Genomic DNA, 24,149 nt, shown 5'->3' on the forward strand with positions numbered 1-24,149 from the left:
AATTTCAGATAATTTTTACAACTTAAAAAGGAAACCCCATTTTCCTCACCATCCCCTGCCTAAAAATCTGACTACGAATCTACTTTATATCTGTGCAGCTTTGCCTATTATAGACACTTTATATAAATAAGATCATTCAATACGTGGTTTTGGTGGCTGGCTCTTTTCACTTAGCATATGTTTCAAAGTCCATTCATGTGCCACATGAATCAGTATCTAATTAATCCTTATGGCAGAATAAAATTCCATTGTATAGATATACCACATTTTGTGACACATATACACCATGGAATACTATGCAGCCATAAAAAAGGATGAGTTCATGTCCTTTGCAGGGACATGGATAAAGCTGAAAACCATCATTCTCAGCAAACTAACACAAGAACAGAAAACCAAACACTGCATATTCTCACTCATAAGTGGGAGCTGAACAATGACAACACATGGACACAAGTAGGGGAACATCATACACCGGGGCCTGTTGGTGGATGGGGGGCTAGGGGAGGGGTAACATTAGGAGAAATACCTAATGTGGCTGACGGGTTGATGGGTGCAGCAAACCACCATGGCGTGTGTATACCTATGTAACAAAACCTTACATTCTGCACATGTAACCCAGAATTTAAAGTAAAATAATGATAATTCACAGAGGAGGAAATTAAAAAAAAGATACCACATTTTATTTATCCATTCATCAGGTGAGGGACATTTACATGTTTCTACTTTCTGGCTATTACGAATAATGCTGCTATGAATATTCATCTACATGTTATTCTGTGGATATGTATTTTCATTTTTCTTGGGTCTATAGCTAGGGGTGGAATTACTGGATCATATGGGAACTCTATATTTAACTTTCGAAGGATCTGCCAGACTATTTTCCAAAGTGTCTGGACCATTCTACATTCCAACCACCAGTACTGAGGGTTCCAATTTTTATACATCCTTGCAAACACTTGTTATTATCTGTCTTTTCAATTGTAGCCTACTTCGTGTAACGTGGAATCTCATCATAGTTTGATTGGCATCCAGTGGACTTCTGATAACAAATTTCATGGAATGCCACAGTACCAGGCCTGTAACTATGAGGTTTCTTTCTTCCTCCCATAGAGGGTTCATTTTTGTAGCCAGTTGCTTCCTAGGTTCTTTACCATCGTTGATTTGCAGGTGGTCTGCTTTATATAAGCCATGGTAGAGAGACTTCCTTTCTCACCCCCTTTCTCCTTTGCTGGGCCTGATCAGAGGCATTAGAGAGCAACAGCATTACAGAGACTGTGTATCCTGCAGACCCTGGCCGACAGAAGAAATGAGTACTCAGACATGGGTATGCAATTTAAGAGCAGCTAGGTGACTGCCTGGCTCTAGTGGCCAGAGAGCAGCCCCGAGAAGCTGGAGCTGCTTGCTTTTATTCAGTGTAGGCACAATGCTGAAAACCTGGAGCCAACACAACCTGTAGCTAATTAACATTTATTGTTCCCCGTTCAGGCAATGTCACACCTGCAGATGGTCAAAGGCCAGTTCCTGGTCAACATAAGTAGACAAGCTCGTTTAAGATAAATTCCACAACACTCCCTTGTACCTACTCCTTGCCGTCTGCCTCAGGGTTATAGAACAGCTGCCTGCAGCTATTCTGCCCTGGGGTCTGCAGAACCTTCCAACCTTTCAGAAGGTCTGCGTCTTTTCCCTATAGTTTTCCCCACCACTCTGACCCATCCCCCACAGCAGACATCATCAAACATTTGAAGCCTGGGTTTGGGGCATCCACGGAGAAGCAATTGGGAGGAGAAGAAGCAGGTGAACCCCTGGCATACAGGCATCTTGGGTCACAGTGGGGCATCAGGATTTTCTATATAAAATGTCATGTCTTTTGCAAATAGGGACAGTTTTTCTTTCTAATACAGATGCCTTTTATTTCCTTTTTTTTTTTGCTTAGTTAATCTGGCTAGAACCTCCAGAATAATGGTGAATGGAAGTGGAGAGAGTGAAAAATCCTTATCTTGTTCTTGATCTTAGGGGGAAGGCATTTAGTTTTTTACCATTAGGTATATTGATAGGTGGAGGTTTTTCATAGATTCTCTTTATTAGATTGAAGAAGTTACTACCTACGTATTTTTTCATTATTATGAAAGGTTGCTAGATATTTTCAGATGCTTTTAATGCTTCTATTGAGACGACCATGTGAGTTTTGCCCTTTATTTTATTTATATAGTGTATTACAGTAATAATTTTTGGATTTTAAAGCAATCTTGCCTTACTGGGATAAGTTATATTTGGCCATGGTATATAATCGTTTTGATTTGTTTCAGGATTTGGTTTGCTAGCATGCTGATGACGATTTTTTTGTCTATATTCATGATGTGTTGATCCATACATTTCGTTTCTTCTAAATTATTGTCTGCTTGTGGTCTCAGAGTAATACTGCCTTCATAGAATGACTTGGGAATTTTCTATTTGTGGAGAACTGGTATTAATTCTTTGAACATCTGGTCCAACTAAATTCAGGCCCCTTTGTGGGAGTAATTTAGGGTCAGTCTTTGAGGTTTGTTTTGACTCTAGTTTATGGGTGGGGTGCTGGACAGGAGCAGTAGCCTCTAGTCTCCTTGGCTTGTCTTCCCGAGCATGGAGCCTTTGCCCTATGAGCAAGCTGAAGCAAAGGCAATTAGAAACTCACTATTTTCAGCCTCCCACATTCAGTAGTGACTGAAAATCTAATCTAGAGATTCAGAATATATCCAGAATGGCAGCATGAGGAGCTGCATAAAACTCCTCCTCTCACACACACAAAAGCTACCTGATGAAAATTATAAAAACAGCAAACATATGAAGTATTTGGAAGTTGGTCAAAGACATATGACAAATAAACTTTTTTTTTTTTTTTTCTTGAGACATACAGAGTCTGGCTCTGGTAGAATCTCCCTTACAAGTGGGGAATGGATGTAGAAAGAAGGCTCTTAATCTCTTACTGCACATGCCTGGAATTTAGCCTCTGCAGCATTGAGCTGGTGATGAGGAGAATTCCTGGAAGCCTGTCTCTCTAGAGGAGATACTGTAGCCCTTGACTGAGAGCTGGTGGGAAAGAAAACCATGAGCTCCATGTACCTGCCTGTTGTGGAGCTAAAATGGGGAGCTGAACTGGGGAGAGGAGTGAGTGAGGACTAAAGTACCACAGACAATCACCGTTTTACTGTGACTTAGTAAATTTTCTTACATAAATGGTTCTTGGCCAGGCGCAGTGGCTCATGCCTGTAATCCCAGTACTTTGGGAGGCCGAGGTGGGTGGATCACTTAAGGTCAGGAGTTCAAGAGCAGCCTGGCCAACATGATGAAACCCCATCTCTACTAAAAATACAAAAATTAGTCGGGCATGGTGGACCGTACCTGTGGTCCCAGCTACTTGGGAGGCTGACGCAGGAGAATCACTTGACCCCGGGAGGCAGAGGTTGCAGTTAGCCAAGATGGTGCCACTGCACTCCAGCCTGGGCAAAAGAGCCAGACTCTCTATGTCTCAAGGAAAAAAAAGTTGTCATGTGTCTTTGACCAACTTCCAAATACTTTATATGTTGGCTGTTTTTGTAATGTTCATCTGGTAGGTTTTCTTTGTGTGAGAGGAGTGGTTTTATGGAGCTCCTCATGCTGCCATTCTGGATATATTCTGAATCCCTAGATTAGATTTTCAGTCACTACTGAAATTCCGGTTTCTTAACGATTATTACAGTAAAATTTGGGGGAGCATGGACAAAATGACCTTGTACGTTCTTTCTAATAGTAAGATCCCATGCTCTAATGCATGTCTCTTGAAATCCAGGCTATATCTGTCTTCAGGAAAAATCAAAGGCTCATGTAAATAAATAATAAATATTCACCTCTGTACACCTAATCTCTGTCCACTCCCAACACTTTCACACTTTGATGGGAACTAATCTCACCACTTGTTCTCCTTCTGTTGTTCCCCCACATTTCTCCCTTTGTAAGGTACATGCCATTCCAGAGTAGAACAAGGGCATGAAGAGTTGTTCTTTGAACTACAGAACAGGGATGGCAAATTTAAATAGTTTAAATATACCTTACATGTTTAAATGTGTAGTGGGGATTACAGAACTGAGGACTGAGGCTAATTGGAGGTGTGTCACCCTTTAAAGGGAAAATTTCTTTCTCATCAGCAGTTCATTGTTTCCATATGAATATGTTTGTCATTGTCAGATCTTACCATTCTTCAAGAAGAGCTGGAAATGTAGATTTATTTGGTATGAGAAAGCTCCCAATTTTTAAACTGCTGACTACAAATTAAAAGAAATTCTGCAGATTAAGCAAAACATGACTGCCATCTTACACATGGTCACCAGATGAATTAGTATCTAGTTTAATAATCTGTCCTCCCCAAAGGATGTAAATCTGCTGTCAAACTGCAGCAATTTATTTAACTAATCTTGTAGGGACTGATGTCTTTTGATGTCAGTTCATTGGCATTGGTGTTCTTTCAGCTTGAGAGCTCCCTGTGTTGGGGAATTTGGCCATATCTAGACCAGGATGGGAAGCTATTCAGGATTGAATGATTCTCACCTAAATCTCTTCCAATCAGATTTGTTACATGTTTGATTAGAATATGAAAAAAATCTTCTAATTTTATGATGTTAATAACATTGTCCTGTTTTTATTGCAAAATATCCATAATACTCTTGATTCAATTTTGTGGATACAGTACTTGAATGGAAATAGATCCCAAGCTGGGATTTTTTTTTTTTTTGTCAGAGTTTTTTCTATCCACTGTTGCCTTGTGTTTGTTCTGAATGAAGTGGTTAATAGGCATTTTTTCATAGTTCTTTGGGGATGTAATGTAAGAATTTATTATTATTAGCTGTTAGAAGAGAAACATATAATTTTGAACTAATGACCTGATAGGTAAAGGAATAAATAGCTTCAATATAAAAACCAGTTCCCAAGGACATAATTATGCTATTACAAGCAAACAGAGAGTTTCTGGCTCATTAAGTAGGAAAGGCAAAAAAAAAAAAAAGTATAAATGATAAATGTGAAATTTTAATTTTTTCACTTGTTCACATATGTTCCCCCCGACCAATAAAAACAAGAGGGAGGATTTTTACACTAAATGAAAATCTAAACGACAAAGCCTTCCTTAAATCCAGGGTCATGTGTCTGTCCTTAGGTGTTTTATTATGTGGAGTTTGACCTTTACTTAAAGAGCATCTCTGTTCAATGAGAACTGATGGTGCTTTAAGTGAGAGTTTATGACAGTACTTCTACTTATTGAAAATATTTTTCTTAAGGTGAACATGCTTCTTTTTGACTTTTTTCCTAGCTTAACCTTTGGAAATATCATGTCAGTTTAGTTGAATTTATAGATTTAATTAACATGTCGTGGTTTTTTCCAGGTCATTAATAAAATACAGAGTATGACCAGACTTATTTCTAATCCTGATAATATACTAGCTTGTTTAATTTAATTAATCATTTCTTCTTTTTTGTCCTGTTGGATTTTAGACTGATTTGATTATCATAATACAAACCTATTAAAATTTTTAGATGTTCTTCATATAAAGACATTATGCTAATTATTTAATTGAGATTATTTTGAAGGACTACAAAGTAATGGTGTTTTTGTTTTGTTTATTCGAGTGTACCCCACCTCCTGAACTTCACAGGGTTCTTATGAGGTCAGGCCCAGTGATAAGACATGGCCTGGGAATAAGTACTAATGCTTCCTTTAAGAATATTCCAAGAGAATCGGCCTGACATACTCTTCAGAATTAATGATCTTGAACTTTCAAGATCATTGATGTACTGAAGAACAGAGTAATTTTTCTGAATTTTCTTATTGTCTTGCTTTTAGAAGCCCATTCTGTTTGGTGCTTTCCAGGAAACATCTGGACAGGTGAAAAATACAGTATGAACTCCTTTCTTAAGTGTCATAATTGAACAATCTTGTGAGCTTCATAGATCCTAGAGCATTATAGCAAAATTTTAACATGCAACCACCCATCATCTACATATTAAATTTATATTAATATCTGGACATCCTCCATTATCTATTTTCAAGTATTTATATTTTCAGTTTATACATGTCCTGTTCAAGCTAAATACATATATCTATATCCCCTTATATATGAGGGAGGCAGGAATACAAGCCAGACTGAGCACAGTTTTTGCTTACACTACTTACTAGCTATAGCACGATCTTGGACAAGTTTGGACAAGTTTATTAATTTCTCTGTTTCCCTCTGTATAAAATAGCAATGATAATAAAAGTATCTTCCTACTAATTTGGGTTTTGAAGATTAAATAAGTTAATAGGAGTAAAGCACTTCGAATATTGTGTTACAGAGAATGAATGCTCTGTGGAAGTAATTATTATCGTGCCTCTTTGTAACCTTTCCTTTTCCCTAAGTGAATTCGAAGTTCATCCCTCTCTGGTCTTTTGTCACCCATTTCTCCGTTTTATTTCTGCTAATCCAACTTTTGTCCATGTGATATTTTAAGCTTTTAAAAGAGGTCTGATATCCGCATTCTGTTGTCTTCAGGAATGAAGTAATTTTTGTCAAACAATACTGAATGGGAAAATTAATTCATTTGAAGTCAGACTCAGGCAACTTTTGAACTGCTATTGTCATTTTCAGCTTATTATGTGGTTTGATCACTTTTATGGAGTCATAGTATGGTAGAAATCTTCAAAGTATACAAGTGCAAAATAGATTCTATTCAATATTTTTTGACATTTTGACTCACTTTTTAAAAATTGACATGCAATTGCATGTATTTATCATAAACAACATAATATTTTGAAATATATATAGTGGAGTAACTAAATCTAGCTAATGAACATATACATTACCTAATGTAGTTATTTTTATGGTGTGAACACTTTATATTCATTTTCTTAGCATTTTTCAAGGATACAATATATTATTAACTATGGTCACCATTTATACAATAGAACTCTTAAAATTGTTTCTTCTATCCAAATGAAATTTTGTATGTTTGAGCCAATTTATTTCCAACCCACCCCAATCACCCTAGCCCTTGGTAAACACCATTCTATTTTCTACTTCTATAAGATCAGCTTTTTTAGATTTCACATGTGAGTGAGATCATGTGGTAATTGTCTTTCTGTGACTGGGTTATTTCACTTAACGTAATGTCCTTCAGGTCCATCCATGTTGTCACAAATGACAGGCTTTTCTTATTTATAGGGCCGCATAGTATTTCATTGTGTATATATACCATGTTTCCTTTATCTAGTCATCTGTTGATGACACTTAATTTGATTCCATATCTTGGCTATTGTGAGTATTCTGCAGTGAACATGGAAGAGTGATATATCTTTGATCTATTGATTTCATTTTCTTTGTATATTTACCCTGTAGTGGGATTCCTGGGTCATGTGGTAGTTCTATTTTTAATTTTTTGAGGAACACCCATACCGTTTTCTGTAATGGCTGTACTAATTTACATTCCTATCAATAATGTGCAAGGATTCCCTTTTCTCTACGTGCTCACCAACACTTATCTTTCAACTTTTTTGATGATAGCCATTCTAAAAGATATGAGATGATATCTCATTGAGATTTTAATTTGCATTTTCCTGATGATTAGTGATGAGCATTTTTTCATATACTTTTTGGCTATTTTTATGTCATCTTTTGAGAAACGTCTATCATGGTGTTTTGCTTTCATCAGATTTTTTTGTGATCATATTTTCTTCCATCAGATTATTTGTTAATTGAGTTAAGTTCTTTATATATTTTGGATACTAACCCTTTATCAGGTGTAGAGTTTGCAAGTATTTTTGCAAAATCTTTGAAAAGATTTTTTGTTCACTGTTGATTATTACCTTTGCCATGCAGATGTTTTTTGGTTTGATATAATTTCATTTGTCTATTTTAACTCTTGTTGCCTCTGTTTTTGTGGTCATATCTAAAAAGACATTGCCTAGACCAAGGTGTTGGAGCATTTCCCCTTTTAGTAGTTTCATGGTTTTGAACCTTATGTGTAAGTCTTTAATCCATTTGAGTTGATTTTTGTGTATGGTGTGAGATGAGTCCAGTTTTATGTTTTCACGTGAATATCCAGTTTTTCAAGCATCGTTTATTGAAGAGATTGTCCTTTGCCCATTGTATGTTCTTGGTGCGTTTGTTGAATGTCAATTGGCTCTGGATGCATGCATTTATTTCTGGGCTCTCTCTTCTGCTTAATTGGTCTATGGTTCTGTTTTTTCCCCTTAGTACCGTACTGTTTTGGTTACTATAGCTTTATAGTATATTTTGAAGTCAGGTAGTGTGGTGCCTCCAGCTTTGATCTTTTTGCTCAAGTTTACTTTGGCTATTCAGGGTCTTTTTGGTTCTATAGAAAATTTTGAGATATTTTTTCTATTTTTGTGAAGAATATCATTGGTTATTTTGATAGCAATTGCATTGAATCTGTAAATTGCTTTGAGTAATATGAACATTTTAACAATATTAACTCTTCCAATCCATCAACATGGGATTTTTTTCCATTTATTTGTGTCTTCTTCAATTTCTTTCATTCATGGTTTTTGACGTGAAGATCTTTCACTTCCTTGGTTAAATCCATTTCTAGGTACTTAAGTTTTTTGTAGCTATTGAAATGTGATTGTTTTTCTGATTTCCTATTTTTGTGTTTATATATATCTTGAAACTTTACTGAATTTTTTAGTTTTAACAGTGCTTCAGTGGAGTCTTTAGGGCTTTCTATATATATGATCATATCATCTGAAAACATGAATAATTTGACTTCTTCATTTCCTATTTAGATGCATTTTCTTTCTTGCTTAATTGCTCTGGGTGGGACCTTCAGTACTGTGTTGAATAGAGGTGGTAAGAGGGAGCATCATTTTCTTGTTCCAGATCTTAGAGAAAAAGCTTTCAACTTTCCTGACATAATAGCATACCACTGAGTATTGTGTTAGTTGTGAGTTTGTCATATATAGTCTTTATTTTGTTGAGTGACATTCCTTCTATACCTAACTTGTTGAGAGTTTTTATCAAGAAAGGATATTGGATTTTCTCATATGCTCTTTCTGCATCTATTTAGGTGATTATATGGTTTTTGTTCTTCATTCTGTTAATGTAATTTATCACACTTATTGATTTATGTATGTTGAATCATACTTGCATCACTGGGATGAATCCCACTTGTTAATGGGTAGTGATCTTTTTAGTGTGCTGTTGTATTCGATTTGCTAGTATTTTGTTGAGGATGTTTACATTTATGTTCATCAGGAATATTGGCCTATAGTTTTCTTTTTTTGCAGTGTCTTTGGCTTTGGTATCAGTGTTATGCTCTCGTATTCTAATTTTTTGAAATACTTTGAGAAGAATTAGTATTAGTTTTTCTTTAAACATTTTACATAATTTAGAAGTGAAATCATTAGGTCATAGGCTTTTCTTTGATGTGAGACTTTTTATTACTTATTCAATCTCAATTTTATTTAATTTTCACATACATATTTTTAAGAATAAATTGGCATCTGAGATGTTTTTTTGCAAACTGTTTTTCGTTTTGTAGAGGGCTCAAAATATATTTATCTTTTACATTTCATGTTAATAATGTTACATAAAATATATAAGCATATAAATGCTAGCACATATATTGACTTATTTAATCTTCGTAACAGTCCTATGATATATATCCATATCAGCATACTTTGACAAAAACAGTAACTGAAGTACAAAGAGATTAAGCAGTGACAGTAAGTGGTAGACTCAGGATTCAATAGGTAGCCTGGCTCTAGCATCTGAGGTATAAACCCCCCTGCTGTATTCTTAGTGGGAGCTGTGGTATGCTTGGAACGTCAGAGTAGATCACATCCAACACAGGGTCTGTCACAGGTAGATGTTTAGTAACTATTAATGATAGCAACCAGGACTTCAATTTCTGGGATTCAGATGACATCACATATTTACTTCTACTGCAAAGGATAGAGATGTGCACATTCAAAATGAATATTTATCAAGAAGCTAGTAACAAATGACTCAATTAATAAACAAGACACACTTGGCAATTTTTTGGAGTGAAGGATATTCATGTGTTATGACTTTCTGAAATGAAGATAATCAGGATAAATTAAGGGGAATCAAAATACTATTATACTCAGTTCCATGCTATCTCTTTAGATTTCAGTACTATACAAAATGATAAGGGCTTAAAGAAAAAAAAATCAATGGATAAATTTTAACTACTTGGAGTTTACAGTGGCTATGTTGTAATAGGCTCTTTCTGTTTTATTTTGCTGTTGTTTTGCTTTGACTGTAAATGATGATTTGCCTTCCTCTCATATAATGTTTTGCCTTTTTATCATGGAAGTTATGTAGTCATTTGCATGGAAAAAAATAATTTGTTATTTGGCTACAGCAGTAATAAAATTGACTAATAATAACTTTTCAGTTTTCCCTTTACTCTTTTTGCTCCTCCTACCCCCATGATGACTGTCTTGCTCTTTCTCTCAAAGCCTTCAGTGAGGCGTAAGACAGTTCATCATTGCAGTACACAAGGTGATTGACATCAAGCTGGACAGGCAGGAAAGGGAAAAGGACAGGAGGTGTGGGGAAAACCCGATGAGAAATACAGCTTCCTTTTAATCCTTTTGGAGAATCTCTGAAAATGTTTTTTAAGTGGTTTACTGTTACAGGCAGAATCATAAAATATAAGTAATATCAGGTTTGAGTTTAATGAAGAGAGCTGTTATAGGTGTATTCTCATTTCCAGAGAACTCGAAGCTATTCCATTCCAGTTGATGTTGTGGCCAAATACGTCACATGCATATTGAATTTTGATGATTTCAAAATCCAAAGATAAACAAGATAATAAAGCAAATGCTTGTAAGAAATAGAAATGAACAATAATATTTCAGCGATAGTGCTTGAAATATAAAATAAATGAATAAGTTGATTTGGATAGGAATCCTCCTATTTTCTGCCACCCATTTTTCCTTAAGTAAACTTGGGAACAGCAGACAGAATTTTCTAGAACATTCCTTGTGAACACTAAGCAGAAGGCTGAGTGGGGGGTGTTAACTGAAGCCACAAGTCTCTTTATATTCTCTATAATGCTTGAGCTATATTTAGAATAACATTTCACCTTGCAAAGAGAAGATAGTCTGTAAATGATGCTGGGATTATTTGGGATTTACATTGGCATCCTGCTTCATCCTGCCCCTCTACATGAGACTTATTTAGGTGGTTGATATAGGTGGTTGATAACTATTATTCACATTGACTTTTAAATGTGATTAAGGCTTTCACTCAGTTTAAAGGAAATAATTCTATTTTTAAGCCATCTTGATAGAGAGCCTCATCGATGTGTGATAAAATACAAAGGAGATTTTTGCTCCACAAAGAGAGGGCAGAGATACTTGGGCAAGTTTCATTTATCCACATGGCTTTGCAATCTGTGGAAGATTTACTGCTGTCACTTCTTTACCACTTAGTCACTCCTGAGCCTACAGCAGTCTGGCTCTCATCCCCAGCAGTCCATTGAAACTACCTGGCAAAGGCAAATTGGCCAAATCCAATAAACACTTTTTCCTTACTTATCTATCTGCATCTCTTTGCTGCATTTGGCATTATTTTTCCTTTTTTCATTCTTGGAACTTTACTTCCTCGGATAACACTACCTCCTGTTTTTCCCTCTACCACTTTGATTAATGCTTACTGGACTTCCCTTCATGGATTATGAGTTATATTTTTGCAGCAGATCCAAACAGCATTCAGCTTCCCTGCTCCTATTTTGCACCCTGAACAGTCTGGCTCTTCCCATGTATTTCATGTCTCAATTGTTTGTGCTTCCATTTAAGGAGTTGGCCTAAAAGCCATAAACAATAAGGAGAGGATTCTTAGGTTCCTTCATCTTGCTGCCTTCATATCAGTCATCCAATTTCACATCTTAACTATTTCTTAATTCTATCCATTCTTCCATAGTCCCGTTAACACTGCACAGCATGAGGACTCACTTGTCACTTATTTTCTTGCCTTCAGTTATTTCTACCTGAAATCCACCTTTCAAACTTGAAAAAGGTAAATCTGACCATGCTATTCTCTTGCACTCTTCATTGGCTTCCCCTTGCTCCTAGAATAAAATACAGGTTCTTAGCATGACATATAAAGTCCTCCACGATTTGGACATTGACTGCTACTTTAGCTTCATTTTCCCAAATCCTGTGCTTCCAACACTGTACTACAATAGTATTCTATAGCTTATTTTCCACACATACTTTGCTACTTCTCTCCTGTGTGTGTGTGTTTTCCACTACTTTATCTGCTTGAGATGCCTTGTATCCTCATTCCTCATTCTTTTTGTTCATAACTTCTTTATCTTTAAGGGAGTCTACTCGATCACCATTACTTTAGAAAGCCTTTTTCATATTCCATGATTGAATTAGATGCTCTCTTTTTGTATTTTCCTAGTATCCCAGGTATTATATTGCACTTACTATGTACTTAAACTATGTTTCATGACCTTGTTGAGACCTAAGAAGCAAGGACTTAGATTGAGAATTATTCATCTTTTTTTCCCTAGGATTTAGCATAATAGCTGGGTATAAACATAACAATGGTAATGAAGTAAACTGGTTAAAAATAAATAAGGAAAACTTTTAGAGTATTGTGAGAAAAAATGGAGAACACATTGAGTGGAACATTTTGCATTAAGCTGCATCTATTTTTCTCTATGTATTTTATATTATAATGTATTACGACAATATGGTCAGGAAGATAGGCATTTTGTTTGGCTCCTGCTATGGATCCTTTCTATATTTCTGGGTTTAGTACTAACAAGTAGGTAAAGGAGCTATTCACTGCAGAGGGGAGAGACTGCTATAGAAAGAGAGTGGATTCCAAGAGAAAAGTAGTGCTAGTGTGACTTACTATTATCAGGATTTACATGTGATTTACATATCAATTTACCCAAATATTCCATAGAAATGAGATAATTTTTCAATTAAAGGGGCCATGAAGATTGTGTAATTCATCACCCCATCTGACTGGTAATTTTGCCAAAGACAGAGCCTGGAAGATACTGAATAATAAACTAAATGTTAATTTATTTCCTTCTTCTTTTTGCATATAAAGAAGAATTGTGACATCAGTTTAAAAGAAAAAAAACAAAATGCCTTGGCCTTGGGTCAGTTTCTTTATAGGCAAAGCTGAAAAAACAAGGTGCTCCTGATTTTCAGTGCACCCATCTTTTAGATGATGTTCTGATTTCAATATTTTTAAAAAACCCCAAAGATGAAGTTTTCTTTTTTATAAATATAGACTCTAGGAGATATTCACACTTATAACCCCCGATCTTGGCAGCTTCTACTACAAATTCCCTTATTCTAATTGCACTGTAAAAGTCTGTCTTTCATCTGCTAATCTATGTCCTTTAGGGTGCTGGATGCAGCTCAAAGTTCTGCTTAATTTTTTTTAAAGGAAATGGTTTTATCTGATATTACTTTGTTACTTAACTGTTACTGGCATACCCAACATTTTTTTTTTTTTTTTTTGAAAAATCAGTTGATAGCAGAATAAAGTAAGAGATGATAGTTACCCTTAAATATTGAACCAAGAAGAACATCCTGCTAAACTTTGGTTTATTATTCTAATGGCAAAACTTGAAGACTTTATAAGGACATAGTTGAGTAAAATATGTATTTTCCTAATTGTGGGCCTAATTGAAGGGAGTTGGAGAGAAGTGAGAGATAGTATTTAATAATTTAATAAGATTAAATCTAAACCATATTATGAACACCATTTATCACAGGCTAAGAAATGGCTGTTAGTGAATCTGGAGAGCGAGCCGCTTGAGCCTGTGGAGTTAAGGATCGCGTAGTGAAAGGAGTGTATTTTAAAGGAGGCGTGGTGAGGAGAGGCTGGATATTCTCCTTGGTCTTTTTCTGTGCCATTCCCATGGCCTTTATGAAACTTTGCTTGTTTATTGGTACTCTAGCAGAGTAATAAGCAGTTTTTATAACTTTTCTATTCTCTTTCCTCCCATTCAGGTAAGTAATTTGACTTTCATGATTCTCTCAGCCTGCTTAGTTGCTCTCTGTGTTTTTCTATTCCTATGTGACCTTTCCAACAAGTACCTTCCTCTTCTCCAGATAGCTTCTAAGACATCTTAACAAGTGACTATTTGAAGGTTTAAAGAAAAATACTCAGTGACCAATAAATCACTAAAATATCAGACATTTAGCATGTTGTGTGCCTCAGTTGGGATTTTTGTTTTCAAATTGCTTCTTAAAGGAAATGATATGATTTAATGCTATTAAATATAGATGAAGATGAACTGTGGAACTGAGGTTGTTTTTTCACATATTTTTTAATAAGTGAAAATAAATTCTACATGTATAATACTACTATTTTTCTTCCACTCTGAAGAAAATATTGCCCTGTCCATAGGTGTATTTATCCCATACTCAAATGCCTCGGCCCTTCTTATTTTGAGATCGATTGCTTGTGCTTCTCAGGTTTTTCAGAGACACTCCCAATCTGTTTCAGCAACCTCTCTTGCTTCCTACCTCGTAGCCGGATATTCTTTCATCCATAACTTGTATTTCAAAGCTGCCCTAACATTTATTTCTGTTGCTTTGCTGAGTTCCTGTTAGGTAGAAGTGTGCCCTATGGAAAATAATTAACTGTTACCAAATATATCGTTCATCTTAACATTTTAAAGGAAGAGCTCTGAGAGGATTTCCACTGATTTATTTCCAACTAACTCAGTTTATGGTTGACTCTTTCTAGATCAGATGTTACAAATGGACAAACTATAGGCCAAATATGGCACATGGATAGATTTTATTTGGTCTTGAAGGTGTTATGAAGCCTTTGAATTAATTGCCAATATTTTACAGTTGGGAGATTTCACATAAAAATCCAGATTACTAGCTTGCTTGTTTTCTTTTTTTCCCCCCGGCTTTCTTGAAATATTAGAATTATCTGGCAACACTGGGCTTGCATTCCCACGTGGGCACTGGTTGGTTAGGGAGGAAGGTTTTAGAATATGAGCTCTCCAGTTATTTACAGGTCTCTACACTATTTCATCCCCATTTGTATTTCTCCTTGTCCCAGTAGACTTTTTAATTGGTCCGTGCCCTAGACCAGTGCTTCTCAAATTTTTTTTTTTTTAAACATTTTTACAGCCCAGAGGTCCTTTATTTATTTATTTTTTTAACACCTATTATGCCCTGAATTCATAGGGAATAGGTTCCAGCAGCTCAGGCTCCTTCCCATTGGTTCTCACAAAGTGTGCTTCTCTGGGTGGAGCAGGCTGGCGCTTTAGTTGAACCCAGGTACCTTTCTCTTTGGCTTCTTTCTTTTTCTGATCATTTTCCTTCACGCGCTTCAGGAAGCTATCTCGGCTCTTAGAGTGCTTAATGTGCTCAATACGCACATTAATTCTCTTGGCAAGAATCTTGCCCTTAACTTGTTTGTTTACAACAATGCCAACAGCATGCTGGGTAACATTGTAGACTCTTCCAGTTTTGCCATGGTAACACTTGTGGGGCATTCCTTTTTGAACAGTACCCATACCCTTGATGTCTACAATATCACCTTTCTTATAGATTCGCATATACGTGGCCAAAGGAACAACTCCATGTTTTCTAAAAGGCCTAGAGAACATATATCGGGTGCCTCTCCTCTTTCCCTTTGTGTTTGTCATTTTGGTGAATTACTGGAAGATGGCGGTTCCGGCCGAAAGGCTTCTCAAATTTTAATTTACGTGTGAATCACCTGGGGTCCTGTTACAATCCAAATGTCAATTCAGTGATGGGTGGGGCCCGATTGTGCATTTCTAACAGGCTCCTAGTGATGTCAATGTTGCCATTTCGGGGCAATATTTTGAGTAGTAAGGTTCTAGACCAGTGGTTCTTCATGTATGATTCTTAACTAAAAGCATTAGCAACTACAGAATCAAGCAATCTGTTTTATGAAACCCTGATGGTGACTCTGATACACATTCATGTTTGAGAACCACCATCCTAGTCTATCTCGGGTAGGAATACTATTTTTAAAATCACCTTCTAAGTCTGATGTTTTAAGCCCCAGCTGGACGTTAGACATTATTTGGAGATTTTCAAAAAAGATTGATGCTTGAGCCGTACCCCTAGAGCCTCAGAGAGAATTGATCTGGAGTGGGGCCCAGGCATCAGTATTTCTAAAAGGTTCTCAATTTATTCTAAGGTACAGCACAGCTGAGAACCATGCTCAGCAGAGAGACTTTCTTGGCACATTACCTGAATGTTCAATAGCTTTCTTGTCAGAAAAAATTTATAACTGTAACACTTCTAACTTAAGTCCATTTGTTTCTTGCTATATCCTCTGTAAAGAAGAAAGTAGCTGATTTCCCATCATGTTTTTTTATTTTTAATTTTTAATTTTATTATTATTACACTTTAAGTTTTACAGTACATGTGCACAATGTGCATGTTTGTTACATATGTATACATGTGCCATGTTGGTGTGCTGCACCCATTAAGTCATCATTTAGCATTAGTTATATCTCCTAATGCTATCCCTCCTCCCTCCCCCCACCCCACAACAGTCCCCGGTGTGTGACGTTCCTCTTCCTGTGTCCATGTGTTCTCGTTGTTCAATTCCTACCTATGAGTGAGAACATGCAGTGTTTGGTTTTTTGTCCTTGCAATAGTTTGCTGAGAATGATAGTTTCCAGTTTCATCCATGTCCCTACAAAGGACATGAACTCATCATTTTTTATGGCTGTATAGTATTCCATGGTGTATATGTGCCACATTTTCTTAATCCAGTCTATCGTTGTTGGACATTTAGGTTGGTTCCAAGTCTTTGCTATTGTGAATAGTGCCACAATAAACATACGTGTGCATGTTCTTAATGATTACTAGGTCCTTTGATCAAAAATGGTATTTCATAAGTCATCTCTTTACAAGTGTATTTGTTATTTTGAAAGCCTGTTTCACTATCCCCTTGTAGAATGCATTATATTTCTGTGCTTTATGGATTAGAAAACATTTCTTGCTAATAATTTTGACACAACCTAATAGATTAAGTTGTGCACTGCACAACTCTAGAAGGCTGCCATTCACATTTGTTGCCATCATAGATGTGTGCATTTATTAAGACTGTTTTCTGGTTGATGGTATTACAGTGCCTTGCATAAGAGGTGGCTTTTTCTAAATTGTGTAATGGCTTCATTTGGGCTAGCAATAAGGCTCTATTTAGTTTAACAAACAAAACCACTATAAATTCATGATAAAACAAATTTACTTCAGCTGAAAAACATACTATATAACAATTGTTTGACAAATAAGCATTGGTTTTATTTAGTATCAGTGTTAAGCAGTTAATAAACTTTAATTAGCTAATCTATTGGTAAACTTATGGTAGTAGTGTTCTAGAAAAATTATTTGAAGGTTAAATATTAATACCTAATTCATTTGACTATTTTAGAACTATTTTTCAAAGTCGTGTCCATTATGTATTATATCCTGAATTATGACATTAAGAATTACAACTTACTATCTCTAAAGTGTCTTAGAGTATGTAAAATGCTATTACAGGTTAGCCCAATGATTTGAACTACAGCATTACTGAAAGCAATTTAGGAAAAAAAAATGAAAGAAAGAAAAGGAGACATATTATCAGTAGTCATTTTGTTTGCCTTTGGAAGTAATGGAAATTTTTTATTTTTACTTTTTTTTTTTTGTATGTGTGGAAGAGGCAAAGGAATAACTTAAGCTAACTCTGCAAAAATAATGGATCCTTTGCCTTTGGGCTTAAAGTGTAAGTGACTGGCTTGTAATGCCACTTTACCACCTGCTGTTATATTCAGTCAGAGTAGAAATGAAACATTTGTATATTGTAGCAGTCGGTACTGTGCCATATATATTTTCTTAATTTGAAAATGTCAACAGAGCATGGTTTGCATCTTATCCAGCTTCCTCTTTTCCTCTAAGGTTTAAAATTACTAGTTCTTGTTAAGGGGTGTGTTTGTTTATGGCGGAGCACATTTGGATGTTTTTCATTGACACCAGATAATATACCATACTAAAGAATGCAGACTTTCAGTAGCCAAAAAATTTATGTTTGAAATAGAGGTCTAACTAAATTTTTATATAAACTTATTGGCACTAAAGCAAAGAAATTTAGAGCAAGTTGACACAGAGCCTTGCCTTTTATACTATAGTACCATGACAGGGGACGGAATATTTGTGGAAATCAACACTGGTAATCCATAATAAACTTGTAAATGTTGTTTATTTAATATTTACCTAGGTAATAGCAGAAGTGCATGTGATCTGATTTTTGAATTTTTTTTTTTCTGGCATTGCGTACACACTGCCTCTACTATTTTTTTTCCTTCAAAAAGCTTTTTAAACAATACACTTTAGTTCTGACTGCATTATTAGTAACAGAAGGATAGATGGTTTAGGCATGATCTTTTCAGTGTCTCATAGCTCTGGGTGCAAATCCCTACTATTTTTGTTTTATTGTTGGTCCCTTGAGCCCCTTTTCCATTAACATAAAAATACAACAGGATGCAGCATAGAGTTGAGATTGCAAATGTGGAGTCTGAAGCTAGGCAGCCCAGGATTTAACTATTGGAAAAGATTTAAAGACAGACATGGTATTATGGGAAGGAACTTTTGTTATTACTTTTCCTTTACTAGCAATAAATGGAATTTTTGAAGTTAGCATTACGAAAACATACTTTGTTCTGTTCTGTAATATAAAAATATTACCTCCTTTTTCTCCACTTATTTTCCCTCCCCTTCTTCACTTTTCCCTTTCTAGTTCCCTGGATTCACAATCTTGGTTAATGGAATACCATGATTCCATTCATTTCCCCATTCATTCAGTTGGGTAGCATGGTCTATGCTTCTTTGGTGAGTGTCTCATCCGAATTTAATATTTAGTTAATTACCAAGTCCTGCCTGTTTCCACCTCTGAAATCCCTCTGGGTGTATCTCCAAAGAGTACAAAATTTCCGTCAGATAGGAGGAATAAGTTCAAGTTGTACAAAATGGTGACTATGGTTAATAGCAACTTACTATATTCAGATATACCTCTGAAATGCCTCTATATTTTACGTGGGATTCTATTATCTCCTACTTAGACTACTACAGTATCTGCTTCTATTCTCCTTCCATCTAAAGCAGTGATTTTCAACCTTCGTTTCACTTTTGGGCCATTTGACAAATGAAGAGGCCTAGGTCCTACCTTAGAAAAATTAAGAATCTCTGGAAGTGAACACCAGGCATTAATTTTTACAATTTATTAATTAACCATTATAATTGATAAATAAAAATTGTATATCCTTAACATATACAACATGATGTTTTGAAATATGCATACATTGTGGAATAGCTAAGTCAAGCTAATTAACACATGCATTACCTACCTCACATACTTATTACTCTCTTACCAATTGTCAAGAATATAGTACATTGCTATTAACCATAGTCACCATGTTGTACAACTTGAACTTATTCCTCCTATCTGATGGAAATTTTGTACTCCCTTTGGAGATAACACCCATAAGAGGGACTGCTGGATCATATGATAATTCTATTTTTAATTTTTTAAGGAACTTCTACACTGATTTTCATAATGGCTGTAATAATTTACATTCCCATCAAGGGAATATGTGCAAGGATTCCCTTTTCTTATCCTCTCCAGCACTTAGTATCTTTTGTTTTTTTCTATAGTAGCCATTCTAAGAGGTGTGAGGTGATAACTCATTGTGGTTCTCATTTGTATTTCCCTGATAATTAGTGACGTTGACATTTTTTCATATACTTGTTGGCCATTTGTATGTCTTCTTTGGAGAACTGTCTGTTGCAGTGGTTTGCTTATTTCAAAATCAACTTATTTATTTTCACTATTGAGTTGTTTGACTTTCTTATAACTTTGTTATATTAACCCTTTATCAGGTATATCATTTGCAAATATTTTCTCCCATTCTTTACTTTGTTGATTGTTTCCTTTGCTGCACGGAAGTATTTTAGTTTGATATAATCTGATTTATTTTTGCTTTTTGTTGCCTGTGCTTTTGAGGTTGTATCCAAAAAAAATTATTGCCCAAAGCAGTACCATTGAGCTTTTCTCCTCTGTTTTCTTCTAGTGGTTTTATAATTTCAGATCTTAGGTTTATATCTTTAACCCATTTTGCACTGACTTGTATATATAGTATGAGATCAGGGTCTAATTTCATTATTCTGCATGCTCTTCCACCACCATTTATGGAAGGGACTGTCCTTTCTCTATTGTGTGTTCTTGGCACATTTGTCAAAAGTCAGTTGACCAAAAATGCAAGGATTTATTTCTGGGCCCCCTATTTTGTTCTATTGGTCTATGTGTCTGTTTTTATGCCAGCACTATGGTGTTTTTATTTCTATGGCTTTGTAGTACATTTTCAATTAAGGCAGTGTGATGCCTCTGGCTTTGTTTTTTTGTTGTTGTTGTTGTTCAAAATTGGTTTGGATATTTGGGCTCTTCGGTGGTTTCATATACATTTTAGGCATTTTTTTTCTGTTTCTGCAAAAAAATGTCATTTGACAGTAATTACATTGAATATGTAGATTGCTTTGGGTAATTTATCAATATTTTAACCATATTAATTCTTGCAATACATGAATACTGATATCTTTCCATTTATTTGTGTCTTTTTCTTTTCTTTTTTCTTTCTTTTTTGTTTTGTTTTTTTGAGAGGCATCTTGCTCTGTTGGCCAAGCTGGAACACAGTTGTGCAATCTTGGCTCACTGAAACCTCTGACTTCTGGGTTCAGTTAATTCTGCCTCAGCCTCCCAAGTAGCTGGGACTACAGGCCTGTGCCAGCGTACCCAGCTAATTTTTGTATTTTTAGTAGAGGCAGGGTTTCACCATGTTGGCCAGGCTGGTCTCAAACTCCTGGCCTCAAGTGATCTGCCCGCATTGGCCTCCCAAAGTGCTGGGATTACAGGTGTGATTTCTGTTTCTTTTGTCAGTGTTTTATAGTTTTCATCGTACAGGTATTCTGCCTTATTTGTTATATTTATTCCTGAGTATTTTTTTGTAGATACTATAAACAGGATAGTTTATTTGATTTTTTTGATAGTTTCTTTTTAGTATATAGAAACACCACTGATTTCTGTATATTAATTTTGTATCCTGCAACTTTACTGAATTCATTTATTAGCTCCAGTAGTTTTTTTGGTGGGGTCTTTAAGGTTTTCAATATGTAAGATCACGTCATTGGCAAATAAGAACAGTTGAACTTCTTTTCTCATTTGGCTGATTTTTATTTCTTCTCTTGCCTAATTGCTCTAGCTAGGGCTTCCAGGACTATGTTTACTGGAAGTGACAAGTGTGGGCATCCTTGTCTTGTTGTGGATTTCAGAGGAAAGGCTTTTAAATTATTGCTGTTGAGTATAATGTTAGCTATGGGTTTGTCATATATAGATAATATAGTTTGGATGTGTGTCCCTGCCCAAATCTCATGTCGAAATCTAATTCCCACTGTTGAAGATGGGGCCTGATGGGAGGTGATTAGATCATGGGGGTGGACTTCTCATGGATGGTTTAGTACCATCCTCTTGATACCGTTCTCACAATAGTGAGTTCCCTTGAGATCTGGTCATTTAAAATCATGTGCCCCCTCCCCCCTTCACTCTCTTGCTCCTGCTCTGGCCATGTACATGCCTATTCCCCTTTTGCCATGATTGTAAGTTTCCTGAGGCTTCCCTAGAAGCCAAGCAGAGGTCAGCATCATGATTCCTGTACAGCCTGTGAAACCATGAACTAATTAAACTTATTTTCTTCATAAATTACCCAGTCTTGAGTATTTCTTTATAGCAATGCGAGAACAGCCTGACACAGATCATTGGTACTAAGCAGTGGGGCATTGCTATAGAGATACAGACAAATATCGAAACAGCTTTTGAACTGAGTAATGGGCAGAGATTTGAAGAGTTTGGAGGGCTCAGAAGAAGACAGAAAGATGAAGGAAAGTATGGAATTTTTAAGAGACTGGGTAAATAGTTGTGACTAAAATGCTGATAGTGATAAGAACAGTAAAATCCAGGCTGACGAGCTCTCAGATGGAAATGACAGACTTATTGGGAGCTGGAACAAAGGTCACTCATGTTTTGCCTAAGAAAAGAACTTGGCTGGATTGTGTAAATTCCCTAAGGATATGTGGAAGTTTGAACTTGAGGCTGATTACCTAGGGTATCTGGCAAAAGAAATTTCTAAGCAGCAGTATTCAAGATGTGACATGGCTGCTTCTAACAGCCTAGCTTAGATGTGGGAACAAAGAAATAAGTTGGAATTTATATTTAAAAGAGAAGTAGAATGTAAATCTTGGAAAATTTGCAGCCTGGCTATATGGTAGAAAAGAAAAGCCCGTTTTCAGGAGAAAAATTCAAGCTGGCTGCTGAGCAACCACTTACTAGAGAAATTTGCATAACTAAAAAGAAGGCAAGTGCTAATAGAGAAAACAATGGGAAAAAGGCCTTGAAAGTATTTTAGAGACTTAAGAAGCAGCCCCTCCCATCACAGTCCCTGAGGCCTAGGAGGACAGAATGGCTTCCTGAGCCAGGCCCAGAGCCCTGTTGCCCCGGGCAGCCTTGGGACACCACTTCCTGCATCCCAGCTGCTCCATTTCCAGCTGTGGCTCAAAGGGGCCCAGGTACAGCTCAGACCACTGATTCAGAGGGTGTAAGCCATAAGCCTTGGCAGGTACCATGTTGTGTTAAACCTATGGGTGCACAAGTTTTCCTAAGTTGGCCAGGATAAATGTTTGGGTTTCTCAGGTGATGGGCAGTGTCATAAAGCTTCCAAGAATTTATACCTTTTGTTGCAGTCTCCTTTTCATTTTTAGTTTTGCACTACTACCAGATGTTTTTGAGTACATTTATTCTGACTTAGCTGAATTTATCTACTTTTGAAGTAGTACGCTTATGATTTTCAGTAGCTAAATTTCAAGGCACATATGCATTTAGAGTGAAGTTCATTGTAAGAGTAATGTAAATCAATAGTGCAAAAATGCTTGTTGATAAATTTGTTTTTTTTTTAAATATGTAATCAACTCTTTGTTTTTACCTTATAATGAAAATGGGATAAAATGGAATATAATGGTTGAGGGATCTAAACATTTATAAATGTTAACTCCAATCTAATATTTTTTGCAGGAATCTTTTTAAGCTATCTATTTATTTTGTGAAGATTGTTTAAACTAGATAATATAATTTATAAATTGATTTAAGTTGGTGCTCAGGTGCTGTCATGTGCCCTTTTCCCTTGAAAGTGAACTAATGAGAAAGGCAGTGCTATTATGACATCTATGGAACCAGTAATCCCTGTTCATGGACCTTGATACATGAACAGAAGAGAATATCTTATGTTGAATACTGAAAAAGCTTAATCTATTTCCTATTGTACCAGGCAAAAATAAATATAAATAAACATTGTATTTTACTCTCCAATCTTCATAGATAGTCTTAAGCAACCTCAGGGGAAAGGACCCCATCATGGAAGACTTACTCTAAGTCTGTGATTCCCAAACTTTAATGTACATATAAGTAGTCTGAGGATCTTGTTAAAATGCATATTCTGATTCAGTTAGTCTAGAGCAGGTTCTGAGATTCTTCAGCTCTAACAAATTCTCAGATGATGCCAGTGCTGTTGATTCATGAACCACACCTTGGAGTAACAAGGCTAGAGTGTGATAGTTTTCTCCCTAAACACAAATTGTTCATAGTCCTGCACTACTTGAGTAAAAACCCATAAAGCTATACAATATCCTTCAAGATTTATTTGCTTCCATCCTAACTTGCCTCCTGCCATTTCTCTTCATGGATCTTAGGCTTCCCAGAACACTGAGAATGCTTTATGATTCATTGAACACAGTATTTTACACCTTTAGTCTAAGACCCAGTAATGTAGGATAAGAAGGTCAGGAAGGAGGAAGGGAGAGAGGACTGTTTCATAAAGTCTCAGAGTCAATGGTGATCTCAAATTTAGAAACTTAATGTCTGATGTCTTCAGGCTTAATATTTCTGATATTTCTGAGTGCTAAATTTTATCAATAGATGATCAGCATAGAAAATTTTGTAAAAACTTTCTCAGGTACTCTTCTTTGCCATTAAAAAAATGTTATATGTGATCTGAAAATGTGG

The 24,149-nt window shown here is 35.9% G+C and overlaps 2 protein-coding genes across 3 annotated transcripts in view; one reads left to right on the top strand and one right to left on the bottom strand.

Moving 5' to 3' along the window:
- TRHDE (thyrotropin releasing hormone degrading enzyme) overlaps positions 1-24,149 on the top strand; it is a 395,923-nt gene that overhangs the window by 155,035 nt on the left and 216,739 nt on the right. The window lies entirely within an intron of this gene.
- On the bottom strand, positions 15,178-15,707 carry LOC116479022 (large ribosomal subunit protein eL21-like). The gene has a single exon (XM_032762197.2). The coding sequence runs from the start codon at positions 15,673-15,675 to the stop codon at positions 15,193-15,195; it is 483 nt and encodes a 160-aa protein (XP_032618088.1). The 5' UTR covers positions 15,676-15,707; the 3' UTR covers positions 15,178-15,192.

The sequence above is a fragment of the Hylobates moloch genome, unplaced genomic scaffold (genome assembly GCF_009828535.3).
Source record: "Hylobates moloch isolate HMO894 unplaced genomic scaffold, HMol_V3 SCAFFOLD_12, whole genome shotgun sequence".
NCBI lineage: Eukaryota > Metazoa > Chordata > Mammalia > Primates > Hylobatidae > Hylobates > Hylobates moloch.

Coding starts and splice junctions, on each gene's coding strand:
- LOC116479022 (XM_032762197.2), bottom strand. CDS start 15,675: ATGACAAACACAAAGGGAAAGAGGAGAGGCACCCGATATATGTTCTCT.